Below are 25,037 nucleotides of genomic sequence, written 5' to 3'. Positions count from 1 at the left end.
ATTGTATGATCTTGTTTGATTTGATTTGAATATCATATTATTTTTGTTGTATATAATTAATTGTACAATTATTTTTAGGGTTTTTCATATTGTTGCTATAGGGAGTATTGTTCTTGAGGTTTTAGGGTTATTAATGCAGTGTATAATTCTTGGGTTGTGAGTTAATTATATTTGGGTATTAGTTTTATTGTCCTATAAGAGTTGAGATATTTTATGAACCGAATATGTCGCCATATATGAATTGGGAACCTGTGCCAATATTGAGATATTATTTATTATCATGTGAAAGATTATTTGATCGATGTATGAGATCAAAAGGTTGAGAATTATTATTTTGTTATGGGTTAGAGGCTCAGCGTTATATACCTTAGTTCTTAGCATGTTGGTAAGATGATGATAATCATGAGTCAAGAATGAGGTACAATCTTTATTATTTATTTTTCTATGGTCCCCTACAGTGGGAATTGACCCGTATGTGGTCTGGTTCAAGGTGTTTTCTGGTTATTGGGAGTATTCAAGTTTTTATACTTGTTGGTTTGTTATTCGAATTACCCATGTCCAAGGCTAGGTTTAGAACAAAGAGCATGGCACACTTATAGGTTATATGAGTTAATTGAGTAAAGTTCGTATTATTATTCGAGGTTACTTTCAGAGTGTGAAGTTAATTTTATCCTTGAGTTTGGTATATTTGTGAATGTAGTTTCGGGCTACATTGCTAAGTGAGCTAGTTATATTGAATTGATTATTATATTGTTTAATTATATTTTGGTAAGTGGTGATTACTCAGTTTTTTGCTGATGTGTGTATTGTTTTGCTATGCTACTTGTGTTTGCGGCCATGTCTTTTTCTTATGGTGGCCCTGCGACGATCTATTTTGGAATTTGTCCTTAATGGTGAGCAGACAAGATTGTTTTAGCAGGTTGATCAAGTGATCGTAGCTAAAGGAGCTCAAGTGTTTCGATTAGTTTGTTATAACGAGTTTGTAAAGTTGTACAAGTAGCTCACCTAGATTATTGGGTTGTAATTATTGGGATTTTGTAAGCCTTAACACTTGACAGGTTGTCAAGTGTGGCGGTAATACCTCTGATTTAGGTGTATGCTTCCGCAATTTTATTTAAAGGTTGTTTATTTTCCTTTATTTATTGTTTATTATTAGCTAGTAAATCGGGGGTGTTACACTACGATTGGTGCGGTTGAATTACTTCACCTAATCGATTCCGTTCCATCTTGATCGACGTATGGTAAGAAGGTCGTGCGAGACCTAGATAAACTAGCGCTTTGCGGGAGGCAACTCGTATTTTCTTGTTTTTTAGATAGATTCTTCTTTACCTTTTTATCTTGTGAGAGGAGAGAGGAGTGAATTTAATGTGTTTTAGAGTATTTTTGCACAGGTTGGAGAAAGAGAGTTAGCCAAATTTAAAGAAAAAGAGAAGAAAATCGGACCTCAAAGTGTTGTAGTGCGCCCGACCAGGCACGAGAGAGGGGCCGATTGCGATTCTCTAAAACTTTGATCCAAAGTCCATTGTAACCCATGCACGCCATTGCCTCTGCAAGTAAAGTTGATGTACAACCCCGAAGTTACTTCCGCTAATGATTCGATCATCCAACAGGTTACTATTATCCAAACACCATCCATTCTCAGCTTGGTGAGTATCTTTGAACTAAGAACCATCTATTTGTTGAGAAAGTAAAGCACTCCCTTGGTTGATTGATCCAATCGAAAATGGCAAACAATTGCGGGGTTTGATCCCAAAAATTCATGGTTAAGCCTTTGTGAGATGGGGAAAGGGTTAGAAAATCTCCGTCATAAAGTTATTTAAGTGGGGTTTGACTCCACAAATTCATGGTTAAAAAATAAAACTTTTTCATTAAACCAAACCAACCAAGCAGCAAGCCTTATTTAAAATTTTCCAACTAAACCAAGCCAACAAGGCGTGTTTAAATTTTTCCACTAAACCAATTCTTACTTCCCCCGTTTTTTTGGTTGACATCGTTTGACTTTTATACTATTCACACATTGCATTTTGACTCGATTTTGTGATTTATAAATACAATAAAAAAAATAGTTATGTGATATCTTGTTTGAATCGTCTCAATGTATATTTTATTAATATTCACTTTTTATAATTTTACAATATTTATAATTAGAGATGTTAATTATTAAAACATATATTGACAAGCCTAGTAATAGAAATGTATCAACTTAAAAAACAAAAGTACTTAGTAAGTTGGTACTCCGTAATAATGTGCATTGTTTACTTTTTTTTTTTTTTTTTTATGAGAAAATGTGCATTGTTTAGAGCATCCTTATTCATGAAAAAAAAAAAAAATTTGTTCATGTTACTATTTATTAAAAAAATATTTTCTCTCTCATATACATAAACCAAACAAATAATTTTCAAAATCCTCCTCTTAAGAGTGAGGGCCATTGGATGACCAGGTCATTGGTCATGAGGAGAGAGAGAGGGGAGTTTTTATATTAAAAAAATAAAACAAAGAAAAAATTGGATGAAAGAGAGTAATGACCAGGTCTTGAAGATGACCAAGCTGAAAATTTGGTCATGAAGATGTAAATGACAAGTGGCAGTGTATTATTGGAAGAAGAAAAAGGAAAACTTGCATGTACTAGCAACAAATGACAACAACGATAATATTGTTGGATGATCACGCATGCATTCAACGGCTAGAATTATTATCGTTGCAAATTTTTGCAACGGTAATAATTTGAAAAATACAAGTAAAAAAAAAAATATTACCAACGTCTTTATTTTTTTTTCTCTATAAAAAGAGACCAATATTGAGGTATTTTTGAACAACTTCTCATTAAGCTCAATTTCTTCATTTAGCTCAATTCATTCCTTTTAAAGTAATTTATTTTTTTATCTACAAAATCCAAAAAACTATTGAATATGGATAAATCCAATCGGAAAAAAAATCCTTCAAAATCGAAAAAAAATTCAAATACTCAACCTTCATTTTCTGATTATCAAATAGATCTCAACTCTCAAGTGGAACCAAACTCACAAATTTTTCCACAGTTTCCAAATTATGGAATGAATAACATCAATTTCACAAATCCAAGTTCTATCTCACAATTCCCTTTACGACCATAACAAGTTCTTAACTTCTCCTATTCTCAAAATGTTCTTCCATCTGAAGGACACTCACCTTTTCAAAATCATCAATTTGCTGAAAATGAAACATCCTTCCCTATGTCACAACACTTTAACATGTCAGAAGGTGAAGGTGCAAATTCAAATTTTAATTGGTCATATAGATCAACTGCTGCCTCTAATGACGATAATGATGACGAAGCTGAAGAAAATGAAGAAAATGAAGGTGGGGATGTAGGAGGCGGAGGTAGAGGCAATACAGATCGAAGGAATTTTTGGTTGCATGCTGAAGATGAGGTCCTTGTGAGAGCTTGGCTTGAGGTAAGTAAAGATAAAAAAAAACTAATACCAACCAAAAGGGGAATGAATTCTGGGCAAAAGTTGAGGCAATGTTTAATAATGTTAGATTATGTAGAGAGAGGCAATTTGAACAAGGTACTGAAGAGATTAAGAAGGATGATTTTCTAAGAGTAAGGGCTTTGGAGCCACTTAGATGTCGGTGGAAAAGGCTAAGTGCTAATTGTTCAAATTTTTCTGGTGCATATGCACATGCTGCATCAAGGAGAGGAAGTGGTCATTCTGACGACGATGTTATTAAGGTTGTGCGTAGAATTTATAAGGACGAAAAAACTAGGAAAAATACCAGTAGAGTTTTCCAAGATATGCATGCTTGGGATATTCTGAAAAATGAACAATTATGGGCGGAAAATGAAGATCCAGTCGAGACATGTAAGCAGAAGACAGCAACCCAATCCAGTGTTTCAAAGAGATCTCGGATTAATGAAGCTGGTAATTACTCGTCTTCAACAAACCCAGATACACCGACCAATGGTGATGTTTGGTGTTTAGGCTTCCCCTCTATTGATGATTGTAGCAAAAATAAAGGTAAGAACAAAGTTATGAACATGGCGACAGAAAATTCTCAGCAATGGTTGCTTACTATTCAAAACATGAACATAACAAGGCAATCTGAAACTGAGATGGAGATGATGAAGTTGAGGTTCCAGAGAGAGAAAGAAGCTGAAAATGCTCAGCTAGAAAAGGAGAGAGAAGCACGAAAGCAAAGGAAAATCAACTTGGAATTGTTCAAGATACTTGAAGCAAAGTCATACTTATTGGAAGAGGATCAAGAACGAAGGAACAATTTAGTGAAGATATTATTCCCATCCAATTAATTTATTGTCTTCAAAATGTAGTAGTGTTAGATTCTAGAATGATTAGGTTGTTGTTTAGTAACCGCTTTGAACTTGAAGTTGTAATCATGTTGTTTAAGTTGTTATTTATTATCAATTAATGTGTAGTCATTATGTTGTTTTTAAATAGCTTTAATATAGTTGTACTATTATGTGATGTATGACTGTCATATTTAAATAGTTTACTATTTTTAAAAAGTTGTGCACTAATGGCATTACTGACATTGATGAGATGTAACAATAACAAAAATTGTGCATTGCTCACATGAACTTACGTATTTGTATTTTTCTGATAAATGTAGGTGTTTAATTTGATGTGATTGCTCACTGGAAAAACCAAAGACTTACTCTTCTGATAAAGTGAAGCAATTCTTGATTTTGATAAGACATAAAAATGACCACACAACCTATTGATATGAAATCACATTGAAGATTTTCAGTACATTATTTTTGATGGTGAATGATAGCATTATAACAACACACTATTATTAAAGTTCGTACATTGTTCTATATATTGCTATATGTTTTAATTTGGTTTTACTCAACCAATAATCTATTAGCTCTCTCATCAAAGTAGCTTCCTTAGCTTTGAAAATGTCTGAGAGTTCTAATTCATCCAACTCATCTTCTAACTCTTCCAATTCATCTGCCAACACAAATCAAAATTCCGATGATGACTACAACCGACGTTATGAGAGATGGAGGCAAGCAAATTGTCTTGTTGATTGAATGATGGATGAATATGACCGATCCAGTTGAATTCTTTCAAATGGTTAATCAAGTTCCAAGGGCACCAAGGACGCTGGTCGAAAGGGATCATGAAGACGGACACAACCGTTTATGGAATGATTATTTTGCTGATCCTCCAGTGTTCCCTCCAAACTTGTTCCGTCGGAGATTCCGCATGAGAAAGCACGTCTTTCTCCGTATTGTGCATACTTTAGAAGAACGTCATCAGTTCTTTCAACAAAGGTAAGATGCTACTGGTAGATTTGGACATTAGCATTGCAGAAATGCACCGCGGCTTTAAGATTACTTGCATATGGAACTGCTGCTGATTCCGTTGACGACTACTTATGGATTAGTGCATCTCTTGCGATAGACTCCTTACAACATTTTGTTGAAGGAGTTGTCTCTTATTTTAGTGACGACTATCTGAGAAGACCTAATGAAGAGGATATGGCCAGACTCCTATGAGATGGAGAACGTCGAGGCTTTCCAGGGATGATGGGATCCATTGATTGTATGCATTGGCGATGGAAGAATTGTCCTTTAAGATTGAAGGGCATGTTTTCCGGGAGAGCTAATAAGCCCACTTTGATTTTAGAAGCTGTGGCATCACAAGACCTTTGGATTTGACATGCTTTTTTCGGGGCGCCAGGTAGGTGTAATGATATAAATGTTCTTGATAGGTCTCCATTATTTAATGATATAATCGAAGGTCGTGCACCTTCGGTTCGTTAATGGCCACCAATACAATATGGGATATTATCTCACTGATGGTATATATCCTACATGGGCGGCATTCATTCCCACAATATCCCTCCCCCAAAATGAAAAAGAGGGTCTTTTCGCCAAAAAGCAAGAAGGTCAGCGAAAGGATGTCGAACGTGCATTTGGAGTACTACAAGCTCGTTTTGCCATAGTTCAGCATCCTGCTCTGGCTCGTGATGTATCAATGCTTGGAAAAATTATGATAGCTTGCATCATCTTACACAACATGATCGTCGAGGATGAGCGAGATGCATACACAAGATATTATGATCCAAGGTATGATGATCCAAATGAATATGAGCAAGCTAAACCACCGTCTTCAAGTAGAAGAAATTCTGAAGGACCGTTTCAATTTAGCAACGGTAGTAACCGAACAGCTAATTTGGACACTTACATGGCTAATAGAGCTCGAGTTCGTGATGAAGTTACGCATAGAGCCTTGAAGTCAGAATTAGTGGAACATTTATGGCTTAGATATGGGGAGTCTTATAATAGGCAGTAATTGATGTATTATTGGGCCTTTAAGAGTATTTTCTTTAAGTAATTATGTTTAGTGTATGTTTTAGCTAATGCTAAATAATGTGTTCTAATCATGCATGTGTTATCTTACTATCGTGTATTATTATTACTTAACAAGGTTTTAAATTAAGTGTCCATGTATTTTACATTTGCGCTTCAATAATACATCATTGATTACAATTAGTGTATAATTATATTTATCATTAAGCATTTTAAATTTTAATTATGTGCAACAATTATAGGAATTATTATGTTTTTAACAACAATTTTAAATTATATGGTGGCATAAAAGAGAGAGAATATATGGTGAGGTATGGTAAAAGTAGGAGAGAGAAAATCATGACCAAATTAATTTTGGGCAATCTTTGGTCATGGTTGGTCATGTGACTTGGTCATGGATGAGTGGAAAGAAAAAGAAATTATATAATAATGCATGACCAAATATTTTTGGGTCATCCATTGGGTATACTCTAACCATGAATAAAAAAATAAAAGTGTTCATGTTACTATTTACCCACCACACCTCAATTTATCTTTTATTAAAAATTACTGTAAAATACATACATAAATAATAATATTATAATGTCATGAATGGACAACCAATATCCATGAATGGTTTGGAAAAACCAAACCATTCGTACTTGTTCATTCCACTATTCACCAATCACAATCACCTAATTTTTTTTATATTATTTTATTCGAATAGTAACCCAAACAATTTTATTTATTAACGGTTAAGGTTGCTCTTACTTGCAAGAGAATGCAAAGTACTTCGTATAAAATATAAAATAAATAAATAAATAAATAAACAAAATTCTTGGGTGTATTTCTGGATCTTTCTACATAGAGAAAATCCCATTGTTAAACCTCCATCTCTCGCTCTAGATTCTGAATTTCAGAGACTAGAAGCCGTTGAAGATGTCCCTAATTAGGGTTTCAGGAAGAGCATCAAGAACTGCTACCACTTTGTGCCGGAACTACTTGATATCTCCTATTCTTCATTGCAATCGAGTAGGGTTTAATTGGGGTTTAAGAATTTTTGTGCATTACTCATTTTTTGACCTCAAATTTATCATTTTTTGTTCTTTGTTTAATGGGGTTGTTGAATTTTCTGTAAATTTGTTGTTTTCAGGAATATGAATTGTTAGTTGCTTTGTGTTTGTTTAATGGGGTTGACGATTTTTGTGTAAATTTGTTGTTTTCAGGAATATGAACTGTTAGTTGCTGCTCAACAACGTTCGTTTTCTTCGTCTATTTGTGGATTAAATAGGATTCTTTGCAGCCCCTTTAGTAAAAATGATACCTTGAACAATAGCTGGTTGCGCAATGGAGTTTCAATCGGAGTATTTGGTGCTACAAGATCGATTCATGGCTCGGGTAATCATTTTTACTACTACTTCCGTTTCATATTTTTTGTAACTTTAGGGTATTATCTGTGAGATATAAAATATTCCAAAGTTGCAAAAAATATAAAACGGAGGCGGTACATTCATTTGTTTGTTTTGTGTTATAGGTCTATAGAGGTTAGACCATAACTTCTTATGCAAAAAAATTAAAATTAAAAAATGATGTCATAGAAATTATAATGTGCAAAATCTTTGAATAGAGTTTTGTGATACCAACTTGATTGTTTCTTGATAGGTGTTATGTCAAAAGATTATTACGATATACTCGGTGTGAGCAAGAATGCAACTCAATCCGAAATCAAGAAAGCTTTCTATGGGGTATGCTTTCAGCCTCACATCATTAGATGTTACAATTCGATGTTTTGTACTTCTCTATTAATTAAATAGTGTACAATCGAGAAAAGTGGAAAGTTTGCAGTGAAGGCGATAAATATGAATGCTTTGATGACACCCATCATTGTTTTTCTCTGTACTTAGTATTTATTTTGATTTGTACTTTCTTCAATTGTTGGGTGAAATTGTGCTGCAGTTAGCCAAAAAGTATCATCCAGATATGAATAAAGACGATCCCAATGCTGATAAAAAGTTTCAGGAGATCAATAAGGCCCATGAGGTATTTTTTGGTGTCCTAAACTATAGTTGTATCAGCTTTCTATACAAGAGTTATATCTATTCAGGTGCATAATATCTTGTTCTGTCAATTTATAGGTTTTGAAAGACGAACAAGAACGCGCAGCTTATGATCAGGTAAGTAAGAATGTGCAATACATGACAGTGTATCAGATGCAATTGTTCCTGTTTTATCCCTTGGAAATTGTGATGTTTATATTCTTCCTTGTTTGGGGCTTGGGTGTGTATGCTTAATTAATACAACTATTTAGAATTATGTTCCAAATGTTAGGATAAGACTCTATCCAGAATTAAAATGTCGCGAGGAATCAGTATGAAATTGCTTAATTCATTAATGCCCTTATTATCTTGTCTTTCCTCCTTTTTTTTTTGAAGGGATCTTGCCTTTCCTCCTTATCTTATCTTGTCTTCAGTATTTTGGGCTTCTCATTTTACACTCTCTTTTGATAGTGTTTTGAAACAAATGAAGATATAGTGGTTTGTGCAAGCAAGCTCACCTAGTATTATCAATTGCTGACAAGGTGTGGGCAAAAATTCTTAGATGTAAACTGATTGCTTTCTTTTATGGATAAACGTTTTTAAGGAGTCACCTCCTTCAACTTTTTATATACATTTATTCTTGTGCAATAATAGTCTAATAGGCTTATAAGAGTTAGAACTTGGTAGCTGTGCACATTGGGTGCTCTTACAGGTTAATTCTCGATTCTTGAGTATGGCATGACAACACTTGGTGGAAGATATTTTTGTTAACGTTGTATAGAACTTATATTTGTACGTGAGGTCATGTAAGCTGTATATGTTTAGGAAATGCTTGTACGGTTTCTTTGCAGTGCAGGCACATCTCTTTTAGAGCCTTGTTGATTTGATTTTAAACCTATTTTAACATTTCCTTTCCCTTTTTCCTTTATCTTTGGAGTTTTTGCTACCTCCTAACCTGATTCTCATCTCATCCCACCCACCCTTTTCCATTTATTTTTGGAGTTCTGCTACCCCCCTAACCAAATTCAAGCAATAAAGAGCTAAAGACTCAGCATACAAAGGCATGTGTTTTTGGGCTGGGGCGGGAAATAGGTGGTGATGGACTGCCGATTGTGTTTTGTGGCTAGGGAGGTTTGAGATGTTAGGTAGGTGTATTTTCTGCCCATGGTGATCAGAAAGGTTGACCATGGTCGGTGGTGGGATTCTAGCAGGTTGTCGTTGTCGTATTTATTTTATTGGGATGGTGAGGGAAATAGGTGGTGATGGACTGTGGGTTGTGGGATAGGGAGGTTTGAGATAGTGTCGGCCTGTCGGGTAGCTGTTAGTACTGCCCATGGTGATCAGGAAGGCAGAAAGCTGATCATGGTGATGGCCGGTGGTGGAAAAGTAGGTCATGTAGCTGTTTCTTGCTGTCTGATTTATTTATTTGTTTTTACTTGAACAAACACATAATGAAATTATGTAATATATAGTATATACCCCTCCCTTCCTCAAAACAGATGAGGTGGGTAATTGTGGGTGTTTTGATTCAATTCCTTCTCTGTCTGTACTCTTGTTTCCTTTATTTCGGTTTTTACCCACCCTTGGTAATATTGTGAATCATGTGACTATATTGTTTTGATTTTAAGTAGAGCACCTTGTTTGTTTTTTTTTAGAACTAACTAATGTTTTTTTTTTTAGATGGGCCATGATGCATTTGTACAAAGCAAAGAAACCGGTGGTCCTGGTTCATATGAGAGCAGTGGTTTTAATTTTAAGGATTTTAATTTCAATCCTTTCAACGTAAGGCTATCAAACTTTTCTGCATAATGTTATTATGTTCTTACTTTTAACAGTTTTGTATTGATCTTTATTTGGCTATTGTGAATTTGCAATTTGTTGGTATGTGTTGCTATATTAAGAGGTTGATTATTATCTATCTCCTCACATGGTCTCCAATCCTACCCTTCCCACACCTATTTTAATTTTTTACTCACATTCCTTACCTTTTTTTTTTAATCTTTCTAAATTCTCAACAAATCCCCCTTGTAGAATATATGAATGAAATCATCTCAACCGCATAAATCTCTGCGTGGGTCTAAGTGTTGCATTTAAAAAGATGGAGGGGGTATTATAAGAAGATTCTTGATATGTGAGAGAGAGGGAGATGTTAATTTTTTTTTAATGTGCATACTTTTTAAGTTGAACTTCTTTTTCTTAGCAAAAAACTCAAAAAAGTTCAAAATCTATGCATACTATGCTCGATACTTATGTAAATTGAGACAAAGAAATTTGAAACTTTTGCTCAAAATATGCGCGCATTCTCTTCGAAATTCTTCACATAAAAACCTTCTCATTTTAACACCCTTCCTTATTTGAATAAAATAAAATTGTTTTTTGGTTAGTACAAAAAAAAAAAAAAAAGTTACACATATATCCTTTTCATTTATAAGAAAAATGACATTCATTTTAACACCCTTTGAATTGCCTTCTCGTTTTCACACCATTTTTGTATTTGAAGTGAAGGATGCATGTGCATATTTGCAAACCAAATGTGCAGAGTTTATTTTGAGTTGAATTTATTAATGCCTGGGAAAGTGATAATATTCACACATTCTATTTAAAATAATACTCACACTCAAATGATATTGTTGGTGACTTCTCTACATTCTCCCCTTTGTCATTTTTTTTTTCTCTCTTTGTCCTTGGTGTTGGATTGTTTGGTGAACCATCCACCATTAAGCAAGGAAATCAAAGTATGTGAGCATATTAGTGCTTGAGTTGATATTTAAGTTGCATTAGCAATCAATTGATATTAGTAATTTGTCTCTGTGATAGCCTGGACTTATGTCAAGTAGCATCAGCAAGTTCTAGTACTTGAATTTATGATGCTCTGAGGAAAATAACCAAGAAAATGCCAAAAGATAGCCAAATTTGGTTTCTGAATTCTTTCACAATATTTAAAACTGCCTACTTGTTGATAGTCCACTGGTAGGAGTGCAATATTATCATTCATTTTATTATTTTATTTTATTTTAATTTCATGCTCTGTGTTTATATGAGACTTTTGCCTTCTAGCTTTGAGGGCATTGCTACATTTTTTTTAATATCTAGACCTAATCAGGGCGGGCTGCACTTGGCAAGTTGGCATTGTGTTGTTAATGGTTTTTTTTCCCAGCGTTTTTGTCTACAGCCATCTGTTTGTTGCAACCTTTAATTGAACAGAAAATTAGATTGGGGCTCTTTGGCTGCCCTCAAGCAATTAAGCATGAAATAATTGCATCTAGTGACTTGAGCCTTTTTTTTTGCTGCTTATAGCATGTATAGAGGCGGCAAGGAGGTTTCATTTTGTAATTCATTTTTTGCTATTTCTGGTTAACACCCATGCTTCTGGAATTTACTTACATATCTCATCTGAATACTAAGTAAGAATGTGAGAATATTTATATCAGCAATGTCAAAAGTGATGTTCTTACCTTTTGTGGAGCAGTTTTCTGACATTTTTACGCAAAAAACGGGCCAAGATGTGAAATTATCCTTAGAATTATCCTTCATGGAAGCTGTTCGGGGATGCTCCAAAACAGTGAAATATCAAACAACTTTAAACTGTGAAGCTTGTGGTATGTTGATTCCCCCTTCCCCAGTAATGTATTTTCAAGATCTTTCTGTTATTTTATTTATTTTATACTCCAAAACTGCATTTTTTTTTTCAGCTTGCTCCAGTTCTTACATATTTGTCTTTTGTTATCTATTTTAGGTGGAACAGGTGTTCCTCCTGGAACCAAACCTGAGACATGTAAACGATGTAGAGGGAAAGGCATGGTCTGTGAAATAAAGCACAATGTTTATATTATTCGTTATCTGATTATAGTACATAAATTACAATCTCTAATCCTGATGTTTTGTATTTCTGATTTTCAGATTTTTATGGAAAAAGGTCCAATTGCCTTTCAGACTACTTGTATTAATTGTAATGGAACTGGGAAAACATATACGGTACAGTCTGTTTCCTTTTGTTTATATTTTTATTTTAGTACTTATGAACTGATTCTTTATGCCGAGATGGTTCATGTTAAATGGATCTAATGTCACCCCCCCCCCCCTCCTCCTGTTGGTTTGCTTATGCACTGGTTATCTAAATAGATTTAATGTCACCTCCTTCCCCCCCCCCCCCCCCCCCCCCCCCCCTGCTTATGCCCTTTTTTTTTTTTAAAAAAAAATCAGCTGATAATTGAAAATAAGTTTGTTTGTACTTCATGAAGATATCATTTTATTTACACCCTCCCTGCTGTATTTTTATTAATGCTATAACAAATGTTAACATTTAAAGCATTGCCATACTTTATTGTTTTCTTGTGTGATTTTGAACTGTTGTGTTGAAGTGGTTTTCCTGTTTTCATGTCATGGAAAATATGTACTCTTGTTGCCATGTCATTACAAGATATTCACCAATGATGTTCTGTTCAAATGTTATAAGAATGCTTGTAATTTGTTTATTTTTTTGGTCTTTGCCATGTAATTATTGTTTATTTTCTGCTGTAGAATCTTTTATTATCTTTGGAAACTTGTGTGGTATTCTGATGATAAGTTTGGTTTGCTAACTTTACTTCACATGAAAAACTTATCAGCAACTTCCTTCGTTGACAATAGTTGCATCATTTTGATTATGCACGTTTATCAATGCAATGCTTTGACCTTAATTATCTATAATTATATTTCAACAAAATCATAAAAAAATTGTTTTAATTAAATATATAGAGATTAACCAAACAACAATTAATGTAATGATATTTATTGTTACATACTTCCTCCGTTTCTTTTTAGTTGGCACGTTTCTTTAGTCACGTTTGCCAATGCACATATTCAACCGTCAATATCTTTAATTATTGGAAAGCAAAAATTATTAAAAATTGATATTTTGAAAATATATATCGCGACGAATCTAACAAGACCCCATATGGCTATATTTTTCATCACGTATATATCACAAAATACGGTCAAAGGGAAGTGTGTGAATAGTGCTAAAGTCAAAACGTGTCAACTAAAAAAAAACGGAGGTAGTATTAGTTATTAAACTGAGGTAGAATCTTTTATTATCTTTGGAAATATATATCGCGACGAATCAATATGAAGTGGATAAAGTCAATATGATGCAATTATTGTGAAACAGAGGAAGCAATTGCTTTAGCTTTGTCACAATTTTCAAGAACCATGTTTGACAATTATTTTCATTTGTACTCCGTAATATATTATCTTATTGGGATAAAATTCTTATGAAAATACTTTTCAAGAAAAACCCAACAATGATATTCTTAAAACACAACCCATTGTAATTTTTAATATATTGATATTGAAGATTTTGAACTGAGGAAGTTCAAAGAGATATGATGAAATAGGAATACTAATTTGGAATGTTATGTAGATAAGTTTAATTTTCTGATTTTTTTTTTTTAAATTTTAAGTAAAATCATTGACTTGTACTCCCTATGTCCCATTTTAGTTGTCAGATTTAGGAAATGAAAAAATTTGAACTTCATTTATAATCATGTTTCCCACCTTTTAGATTACTTTTGATCAGTAAAATTTGAATTTATTGGCATATTAAATGCTTTTGTTCATTTCAGAAAAAAAAAAAAAAAACTTTTGTAAACATTATACTTCTTCTGTTTTTATTAAATGCAGCATTTGTAAAAACACCTAGGCAGTTTTTGGAGATGAGAGAGTTAGAGAGAAAAAAGAGGACCCATGTGACATGAGAGAGACAGAGAGAATTTATTAACTAAATAGGGAAGTGATGCATCTAATTTGAGACTTCCTTATCTAGAAAGTGAAATACAATGCTGAAAGAACACACGGAGGCAATTGACTAATCTCTGCATCAAACCTGTTAAACCTGTTGCCTGCATGTTAACTACAATTTTCTTTTAGGCATACCCTCTTTATTATTAATCCCTGTAGCTTATGTACAATCAGCAATATAGGGGCTTTAGGCCTTCAATGGTTTTTGCACTCTGCAGTAGGCTGCAAAACTTCCTTAAAGTTTGATGACCATGTAGCCAAAACATGAAATATATCTCCCCCAACCCCAATGTCTCAATATTATCAATCATCAAAGAATCTGTATGTATTCTGCACCTTTTATTTCTGTTCTATGACAATTCCTTTCTGGATGCAATTTTGCTTGCTGATGTGACTCAAAGCTATTTGTAATCAAACGTTCAAGAACAATACCTACTCGAACAATCATGCATAAAGATTTGAGCTTCTCATATGTATTAATTCACCAACGCACTTGAATATGGATAGAACGGTTGAATTTTGAAATAGGTTTTAGTTGCAACCAAGGCTGTTAGGATTGGGATCCCTGGTTGGATTGATGAGGGAAGTAGGATTGAATCGGTAAAATCGGATTGTAGATTTGTAAGATCCTACAAATTGATAAATGAGGCAATCAAGGTGTTGCTACATAACTAGATACCCATCTTTCAAGCAATAAGAATGCCAAAATGTATATTTAATACTTGCAACAATATTCTCAAGTAGTGTTCGCATTACAACTAAATATGTTCATGCTGTTGTATACTGTATTTGTCATTAATAGTTTCTTCTTAGAGCATCCTTTTTGCTGATGAATTACCAGTCCATACCTTGAAAGCTGCCTACATATTTGGGATGTCTTTACTAAAATGCTGGATTTTTTTTTTCTTTATCTGGTGGTGAACCATATTTGAGATTCAATCAAATTTCTTGTTAGTACCTTCCCTGCTATGTGGCATACAGAAATTTGTATGTGGTGAATAATATGTTGAATCTGACAATTCTTTTTGCTTTTGATATGTGGCATACAGACATATTGCAAGTCCTGCAATGGTAATCGAGTGGTGCTGGGATCAAAGTCTGTTCGACTAGACATTATTCCTGGTAAAAGCTTCTTTTTGATTAGCAGATTATGCATGTTTCTGTTTATGTGTTTCTTTTAATTATGTTATATGACCCTATCCATTATTATCATTATTATTATTGTTATTGTTAGGGGTGTTACGGATGATTATTGTTGCCCAAGTCTCCAAATTATTGATAATATGTGCATTTGGAATTTGGATTGTGGGTTGGTTGTGTGCTATATTTAATTCATAGCTAAGAAGGCTACAATGTATATATCTGTAAGCATCTCTCAGCTTATCTCAGGGGAGAGATGGAAAAGTTGATCTCTTCTATTTGTTTATATTTAGTTTTTTCATATCCAGCACCTGTTCTTTAATGGAAAGATAACTTATATAATCATGCAGATTCTTGGACTAGAAAAATGTCATAATATAGTACAATGATGGCTTGGTAAACTATCAAATAACTTTGGGTTGAAACCTAATAATAGTCTTTGGCTTTAATACAACAAACTGAAAATTATATAAACCAGTTTTCAGGGTATTGTTACCAAAATAAATGAATAAATATGTATAATATGTACCATTAGAATTGAGTGACCCTACTTATAACTAATTGCTTTATTTTGGTACACTTTTGGTTTTACCTTACTCTTAAGTGGGGGTTAAGTGAGTTTTTATTATTGTCTTAATACTCCCTTGTTGTTTGTCAATGAATTACTTTGACCATAAATATCTTTAGTTTCATATTAGTGAAGATGTAAAATTTGAATATTAATAAACTACTCATTGTGACAAATCATATAAAACCCAATGCTTTGTTTTATATATTGAGAGTAACTTAGAAGATCCTCTTATCATATGAATAGTCTCTAGATTCCAAATGGATAGAACAAATAGGGTTAGAGGGAATATTAGTGGGGCCTTTGGCTTCCAAATTATTGTTAATTAGTTATTAAGATGTCATGGGTCGTCAATTATTTATTAGGGCTTTTTATTTAGTTTGCTTGCGAGGCACTTAGGTTAGTTTTATTTTCCTATATATATTAGTTAAATGTCATCAATTTTGGATGTTTTATGAAATAAAAAGTAGATTGTTGATCTTTGGCATGAAGAGAATTTTGTTAAGGTTTAAAGTAGCTGTTAGGGTTTTAGGATTGTTGCTTTTAAGATCAAACTTGGAAGTTGTTGCCTTCTATCACTATCCAACATTTTTCTACCATAAAAGATCAAACTTAGAAGTTGTTGCCTTCTATCACTATCCTACTTTTTTCCACCATTAAATCTATATACAACCTTCCATCCATTCATATCCACATCAAATTGGTATCAAGAGCCTAAGATTGTGAGTTCTTCCTACTTACACGATCTTAGTTTATAAAAAAAGGAAAAAAAAAAAGAATTGTTAGCTGCGATTTCTTTTGAGGGTCAATATTGGGTTGCCAATTCGCGTCAACTTGGCAAATAATGGGCTTTTGGGGTGAGACCAGAGATGGGGATAAATTTAACTTTGATATTAGCTAGTTTGATGGATTATTTTGTAACTATGAGTTTAGGGATGTGGTGGAGAAATTGTTCGAGCATTTAAATTTTATTGGTTATGGACTTGTTCCAATTGTGATTTCATCGTTCACAAATTTTGCTATGGAGTGGTGAAAAACAGTGGTTGCTTAAAAGCCAAGACTTTAGTAAAAAAATTAAACTAAAGCCAAGGGCCCAAGAGTTTAGCAAAAATATTAAACTAGATATTGACAAATTTTGGAATCTTTATTTTCTACGGTGAAAAATGAAAGGAATTTATTGTTAACGACAATCTACATCAAGAATCAGATATGGTGATGGAATTGCACCAAGGCTGCATTATTGAGGAGCAACCAATGTCTCCTAAAACTTGGTAAAATGTTTTGTTGTATTATATGAGAGACCTACAAGTCTGTGTGTTCCAGATTTTGTGGCCAAGGAAGAACAATTGACAAAGGTAGAGTCTTTACATATGTTTATTCCAAAGGAGGATTACATAACTTCTCCATGCATGCTAAAATATGGGTATATGCAACATTGGGAAGAAGCTAGCGGTTTGTTATGCTGTGATTATTTTTGATGTGTCATCGTTGAAGTCCTATTGGATTCGAGGACGAATCTTTTCAAGAAGGGGCCTTTTCAATATATTTCAACATATTTTCTTTCTATATAACAAAATTAATAAAAAAGTTACACATGTAGTTAGACAAGTGGAACCCATGTCCACTTTAATTTTGCCCACCATATGCCCACGTTGCTGGCATTATATATTTGTCTATGGGCGTTTTCTCATTAGACCATTGGTGGGATTCCTTTTTTTTTTTAATGCCCATAATTGGCATTGCTGTTATAATGAATCTGGAGCTCCCAGATTAAGGCGATTGCACCATGTTGCTAACCTACATGTGACAACCGACTTTACATGGCCTGTGGCATCAAGAAGTACTTGCAAATCCCATATATATATACTATCTCCGATCCAATTTACTCGCAACAATTTCCTAAAACGGATGGTTCATATTACTCGCAACAATTGTGTTTCTTTCCTTTTTTAGTATGTTTTTGGGTGGTAAATGACCAATATACCCTTACTTTTTTTTTTCTAAAAAACAACCTTATTAAATTACAATTCTGATTTCATTAGATTAAACCCTAAGCTTAAATAATTAAACCCTCATCCCCTCTAATTTTCTCTCTCCTCCTCCAACCCCATTTTCATGGTGGTTTCATGGTGTTAAGAGCGGCGGTGGTCGTTGGTAAATAATGAAGAGAATGAGTTTTCTCTCTCCTTCCTCATGGTTTCAGGCGGCGTCGTGGGTTTTTAAGTCGGTGGGTTTCAGATCGGTGGCCTCGTGGTTTCTGATCGGCGGGTTCAGTGGGTTGGTGGTTTCGTGGGTTTGGTGGGTTGGTTTCGTGGTTTCAGATCGGTGGGTTCGGTGGTGGTTGTAGATCGGCCGGCGGTTTCGTGGGTTTGGTTTTGTGGTTTCAGATAGGTGGGTTCGGTGGTGGTTGTAGATTGGCTGGTGGTTTGGTGGGTTGTTTTCGTGGTATCAGATCGGCGGGTTCGGTGGTGGTTGTAGATTGGCTGGTGGTTTCGTGGGTGCGGCGGCGGTGGTAGATGGTGGGTGCGGTGGTCGTGCGGTGCTACTGGGTGGTGGTGGTGGGTACTTCAGTGCTGCGAGTGGTCCTAGTGGTGGTGGGTTATTAGTTTAATTGTAGTTGATTTTTTTTTTGGGGGTTGGATTAATCCTTAAGTGTATGCCCTTACCTTTCCTAACTATACTTAAGATCTTTTGACTTGGGAACCTCAAAGTTGTCCTTTGTTGCGAGTGAATTGGACCGGAGGTAGTATATATTATTGCAACTTGCTTATGTTTGTCAACTTGCTTATGTTTGTGTTTTCTGTGGTATTATAACTCTCTAAATGGAGTAGCTAGGCTGGTATTTCAAAATCAACACAAGAAGTTTATTTATATTTTTTAAAGTGATACGTCATTATGGCTTTCCCATGTCTCCTTTTGGTGGTGTGAAATTATATGCTGGGTTAGAAGCAGCCAGATGGAGGCTGGATGATAACCATTCTTTTTATGTCATGGAAACCAGCTCCATACCAATATTGACATTTTGGTTTGTTTACAGGTGTGGATAATAATGAAACAATCAAGGTATCTAGAAGTGGTGGAGCTGATCCTGATGGATACAGGCCAGGTGATCTTTATGTTGTCATTAAGGTATCCTTGCTAATTCTTGTTCCTGGATCTACTGTTGCCATTGCTAGTTCTGCTGCTGCAATGATCTTACCAAATTTGCACCCCAGGTTAGAGAAGACCCAGTTTTCCGAAGAGAAGGATCTGACATTCATGTCGATGCTGTTTTGAGTATTACCCAGGTAAATGGCTCTCATTTTTTCTGCCATTTTGTTTATGCTTTTGGCTGAATAGTTTCTTTTGCTTTTACAAGAAAAGAATATAGTTCTGTTACTTCAACTGGGATTTGGATGTCGTGTCTAACATGGTGTCAAAGGATCAAACACTCCTCCAAAATTGTCCAACACTTCGACACACTTGGATACTGCTACCATATAAAGTGTCTGGGCATTCATATTATTTAAAAACTGTACAATTTTAAAAACAATAAGATGAACATAAGTACAAGCATTAAAAGAATGATACTTCCTCCAATTGGAATTAGATGCAATACTTCCCTAAAATGGATGTTTTGTTTAGTTGCGACATCACTAATTAGTAAGTTTTTCCTAATAAAATACCAAAAGTAGCCCATGTGGGGACCAACACTCCCTTTTTATTATACAAGGGCTTCTTTGTCTAATCTCATACCCCACGTGGGGACTAAAACCCACTAACTCCCTTTTCCATAATCTTTGTGCCCACACCCATGTTGCAACGAATTCCAAACGGATGAAGTATTGTACATGGAAAATAAAAATATACGGAGTAAAAATAAATGAAACTACTCCATAAAAAGCCACGTGGCCTACTTCTGTTTTACCCCACCATTCAATTAAATGTAGTGAATCTGAGAATTAAATCTAGGGTGTTGTTTGGTTGATATGAGATTTTATTTCCCATAGGCAATTGCATTTTATTGGAATTAAATTCCCACATTCAATTTCCTAGGAATTGCATAAATTTGTTTGGTTGCTATAAAGGAAATTGCAATTCATGGGAATTTTGAGTTACCAAAGGGGGTCTTGGTAATTTATTTCCCACATTTTGTAGGAATTAGAAATTCCCATGAATTTGCAATTCCTACATATTTCACTTTTTATAGCCAACCAAACAAACCCCAATTTCTAAATTCCCATTATTTTTCAATTTCCCCATTTTTTTTGTTCAACCAAACAAGGCCTAGATCAATTTCCATGCCCCATCATCAATTAAATGCAGCACTAAAGCTTTTCTTCCCTCTTTCTCTTTCTTCGCTCTCGTGAAATAGCTTCCATGTCAGCCATGGGCCCATGGTGAATATATCCACTGTGGAAAACCACCTCTCAGGTTTCTATAAGCCCTATCGTTTTATTGCCTGTAGGTGTCCTCCATTTTATGAATTTTAAATATAGGTTTTTGGTCTAAACTAGGTCTGTAATTACAAAGAAGATAATTGGGTCAACAGTGAACTGGATATCGACACTTGTCCCAACACTTTTCTGGAGCCGTGTAGCCCGTGTTGAGCGTTGTATGTGTCGGAGAACAAATAAAACTAAATATAAAAGTAGGATTACAGCTGTCCTAATTCAGCAACATCTTTACAAATTAGGCTTAATTCGTAACACTTGAATGAGTAATTTACGCCACAAGGATGACAATTAGTTGGTACGATATCAATAAACCTATCCAAGTCTAATTTTTTAGCTTGACTTGTTTATATTATGGTGCCGCACTAAAAGGTACGTACGATAAAGGTTGGTTGAAGATGTTACGCAGCTTTCAGAACAAGTCAAAAGTAATATTCGGTCTATTTGATTGTCGTTATATTGGGTTTCTCCCATATGGCCACAGACTGTATGATGCCATTTGATGATTGCTTTCAGGTTAAAAGTACTAAATGGGTTTATGATCATATGTGAGCTAGGTTCTTTTGTGGCTTCTTATTAGAAGAGGCTAAGAGGGTTATAGGAGGAATTATTTATTCTTTGCAAATAAAATAATTGTTATTAGCATTAGTTGATGTATCATTTTTCAAAAAATTTAGACTAGCATAGTTATTTTTATTTTGTACGAATTTTCTATAGTAATGCTAGGGGGGTTAGTAGCTTTATATGGGATGTACTTGCTCTATTCTTTTTTGTTCTACTCATTTTTCTTAATTGTATTTAGGTTTGCCCCTTTTACCAACACTCTGTCTTATTGTATTTTCTCTTTTCTCTCTTGCTTACTTCATCCCACTCTATCTTACAACCATTCACTTTTTTCAATATTTTCTTAAATTGTGTATCTACAAGAATTAGGTAGAATATATAAGATGGATGAAGTGTTTTTTGATAGATTACATGACTTCATAAAATTAAGTTTGCAATTTGTTTTAAAAATAAAATAAAAATTTTAAGGTTGCAATATTTTATTTTATTTTTGGTTAAAACAGAATTGTTAAGCATCTCTTCTGAGATTAAGAACACCTTTGTTTGATTCAGATATGAATGTTAGAACATTTAAGTGATTGAGATTTCATCTAGATATATGTTCTTCACCTTGTTCCACATCAAAACCACTTGTGATCTTTCTTCCATTAACTTGGATCATCTTGGAATCATAACAATAAGTTATTGTATCACACATCAAATTGCATGACTTAGTAGTTCCTGTGAAGATGCGCAAATTCTGCTGAAGAATAGCAATATAGAATCTTCTTCTCCTTGCACCATCAGAACCCCACAAAATGCATTTGCAACAAATCCAAAATAGTTAAGGGTAAATTAAAGTTTTCCATGAACACTACAGTAAGGTGAACTGTGAAAGGTAAAACATAGTCATTCCTATATCCAGAGTTCCGTCATAGGGACGTGACTAGGGAGTAATGCTGCATCATTTGTATGATATACCCCTTCCTGGAACTCTAATCCCAATCCTTAGACTTCAAGATCATGTTTAATGCAACAACAAAGCCAGACTATTTTATTTAGAATTATATAGTCTAAAGCTGGAAGGATTGTCTGTGGCCATGACCCACTTTTACATCTTCATGAACATGAACAGATTGCATGTGTTTTTTTTTTTCAACTTATGGTTAGTAATTCCTGACACCAAGTCTTTATTATGATCAGTGATGAAACTCTCTCCTCTTGTTTGACTTACCAAAGGTTATATTATTAATATTTGAGTACTGAATCCCTTATGCAGGCAATTTTGGGTGGGACAATCCAGGTTCCAACTCTAACTGGAGATGTTGTTCTTAAGGTTTGTGCAATGTCTCTTTGTTTGTAGAGTCTTGAGGTTTTATTGGCAGTGAAGATTCATATTGAACTCTATTTTTTTTCTTTTTCTTTGATAAAGGTTCGTCCTGGGACCCAACCAAATCAGAAGGTCGTGCTGAAGAAAAAAGGTGAGCAGAAGGCATTACTGAATGCTATATTTTGCATTTTTGCATGTTCAATTTTATCCCATATGGTTTCCCCGATTTCTAATTTGTATGGTTTGTAATTCTGTTTTGAGGAACATGGATTGTTGTTGTATCATGTAAGGAAGCTGTTGATATGTTTTGCAAAATATATAATACAAAACTGTAGTAGTAGTAGCTCAACTCTGTTGTTTTAAATATTAGTGCAGTCTCTCAAGTCTCAACTTTAATAGTAGGGTAAAATTTAATTTACTATTCAGAAATAGACAAGTTTGCTGCACCATCTCGTTTCTAGGCAATATCTTTCATGCTTAAATTTGTGTTAAATTGTTAATAACATTTTAGCTATATCTTATTCCCAACCCAATCAAGCAACTTATTTAACCTCTAGTTTTTAGGAATCTGGTCATCGTTACGGCAGGGGAGGTTTTCAAAGATAGAGTTAACATCTCCCGTCCACTAGGTTTACCGAGCTCTCTGTGTGGCATCATGCATGTTGAAATTTTGTAACCTAAAATCTTGTTACGTTATGTGATTCTTGCAGGAATTAAAGCAAGGGGCTCTGCCTCATTTGGGGATCAGTTTGTGCACTTCAATGTCAGCATCCCAACGTAAGTTTGCTTAGTTTTTCTAATGCTGATGATTTTTGTAGAGATTTTACATGTGTTTTAGGGTTTCTTTAACAATAATTATCCCCTATCTAATGTGAGGGTGTTATGTGGGTGATGAATAATTGGCAGGAGCTTGACCCCAAGACAGCGGGAACTAATAGAAGAATTTTCCAAAGAAGAGCAAGGAGAATGTGACAAACGTGCTGCAGCTGGTGCCTCTAGATAGATAATCTGGGTTTTCATAAACAAAGTAGCAAATCTGAACTGCATGATCTCTCATGCAGCTAAAGAAGAAAATTCGATCTGTTATTCCTGGATTTTAAATAATTTACGTTTTTTTTTTTTTTTTTTTTTTTTTTAAATTTGTTGAAGGGGTTGGAATTGTTAGCGAGGTTGCTCTTTTTTGGGACAGTGGTACGGGGAGGGGGTTGGCCGAATATGTGTTATAATGATTAGCTTAACCTATTAGTGAGCTGAAAATTTTTGTAGGACATAATACTTGATCGATTTGACGCTGTTATATGCAAACAAGAAATGGCTGCATTGCCAGGTTTGTACTGTATATATTAAGTCTGAATAAATACAAATTACAATGTACCTTATTGAGGTTTTTTTTTTTTTTTTTTTTTTTTTTTTTTGGCTTATGATAAGTAGATGACTCATTTTTCCTTTGTGAATTAAACATTTTTTTTACTGGTTTTATAGGTTCAAGGAATGACATTGCATTGTTCTATTAGTTCCCGTTGTATTCGGGTCCCAGAAAAAAAAAAAATAAAAAAAATGGAATGACATTGCGTAGTGATTTGTGATTCAATATTGGTTTTCCAATTTTATCAGTAGTACATATTGGACATATCTACCATTAATCCTCTTTACCCGTATAACCTTAAATTGAATTGACTTGTGAGAGGTTTTAATCAAATAAGACTTCATACTTAATAAAATAAATTTTAAAAAAAAAGAAAGAACCTGAATGAAATGTAGGACAATAGTTCATTCAGCAGTATTAAAGGGGATTTGTGTTGGAGAGTTTATTAGACCTTGTTATTGGACAGGTCAAGTTACAGTTAATTATGGGTTGGGTCAAAGAGGGTCGCATACTATAATAGGGGGTTGGATCAATGCTAGTTAATGGATGGGCCTATAAGTTATCAATTAAAATAAATATTTAACAAAGTTATAATTAAGTACATACAAATACGAAAATATGTAACTAGAATACCATATAGAGTAATTTTTACATTATCTTTTTTCTTTATATATTAAATTGTACAAATATTTTGGCTCTGAACTTATTCAATAAGGGCCTTATAAGCTGGATCCTGACCCTATTATTATTAGGCTACCGTATCCAATAACTAGGTCTAGGGTTTATTAATGACTAAATTTATTTCTCTGATTTCATGAAAAATATTCTAAATTTAACCGTAAGCTCATTCCCTTCATTAAGTTCATTCCTTTTTTTTTTTTCTTTTTTTTTTAGAACAAAGAAAATTCTAAATATCTTATTCTAAATAACTACGTAAAATATTATGCAAAAACTATAATTTCATATCTAATTAGCAAAGTCTAGCATAGTGATAAGATCCAAGCATAATAATGCTATAAATTTCTTATCTAATTAGTAAATTAAATTCTAATATTATGATAACATGATACGATACATTGTTAACATGTAGTTTCATATCTAATTATTAAAGTCTATCAATATTAATGTAACATGTAATTTAATTTATGGTAACATGTAATGTAATATTATAGTACAATATTATGGTAAATAGATAATGATAAAATGTAATTTCATATCTAATTAGTAAAGTCTAGCAATATTATATCTTTAAAAATAAAGGTCTAGCAATATTATGGTACAATCAACAGGGGATTTGTGTGTGGCTGGCCACACCACACAAGTAACTCTTGACTAACTTAGTAATCCCTGATCGAGTACCCCTGATCAACCTAGTAACCCCTGACTGACCTAGTAACCCTTAACCGAGTAACCCCTGACCTATGCTAGTAACCCTTGACCGAGTAACCCTTGACAAACTTAGTAACCCCTGACTGACTTAGTAACCCCTTATCGACTTAACTCCTGACAAAGTAACCCCTAACTGACCTAGTAACCCCTCACCAA

General features: G+C 34.0%; 3 protein-coding genes across 3 annotated transcripts; all 3 read left to right on the top strand.

Annotated features, from left to right (window-relative positions):
• Nucleotides 1–5,048: 5,048 nt before the first annotated feature.
• Nucleotides 5,049–5,503, top strand: LOC145570990 (uncharacterized). Its single transcript, XM_081630100.1, has 2 exons — nt 5,049–5,222; nt 5,318–5,503. The coding sequence occupies exons 1-2, from the start codon at nt 5,049–5,051 to the stop codon at nt 5,501–5,503; spliced, it is 360 nt and encodes a 119-aa protein (XP_081486226.1).
• Nucleotides 5,504–5,786: 283 nt separating this feature from the next.
• LOC145570989 (uncharacterized) lies at nt 5,787–6,302 on the top strand. Its single transcript, XM_081630099.1, has one exon. It carries the CDS (start codon nt 5,787–5,789, stop codon nt 6,300–6,302), a length of 516 nt encoding a protein of 171 aa, XP_081486225.1.
• An 818-nt stretch (nt 6,303–7,120) lies between these two features.
• On the top strand, nt 7,121–23,305 carry LOC145572152 (chaperone protein dnaJ GFA2, mitochondrial-like). The gene is made up of 16 exons (XM_081631173.1): nt 7,121–7,330; nt 7,525–7,696; nt 7,961–8,043; nt 8,255–8,338; nt 8,434–8,472; nt 10,015–10,116; nt 11,804–11,933; nt 12,071–12,135; nt 12,235–12,309; nt 15,162–15,234; nt 18,858–18,949; nt 19,036–19,107; nt 22,076–22,132; nt 22,229–22,277; nt 22,837–22,903; nt 23,033–23,305. Exons 1-16 carry the CDS (start codon nt 7,238–7,240, stop codon nt 23,127–23,129), a joined length of 1,350 nt encoding a protein of 449 aa, XP_081487299.1. The 5' UTR covers nt 7,121–7,237; the 3' UTR covers nt 23,130–23,305.
• The last annotated feature ends 1,732 nt before the right edge of the window (nt 23,306–25,037 follow it).

Source organism: Chenopodium album, chromosome 12 (genome assembly GCF_948465745.1).
Source record: "Chenopodium album chromosome 12, dcCheAlbu1.1, whole genome shotgun sequence".
NCBI classification, from domain to species: domain Eukaryota; kingdom Viridiplantae; phylum Streptophyta; class Magnoliopsida; order Caryophyllales; family Amaranthaceae; genus Chenopodium; species Chenopodium album.
The sequence above is the reverse complement of the archived record's forward strand: the minus strand, read 5'-3'. Positions and strand labels throughout refer to the sequence as shown.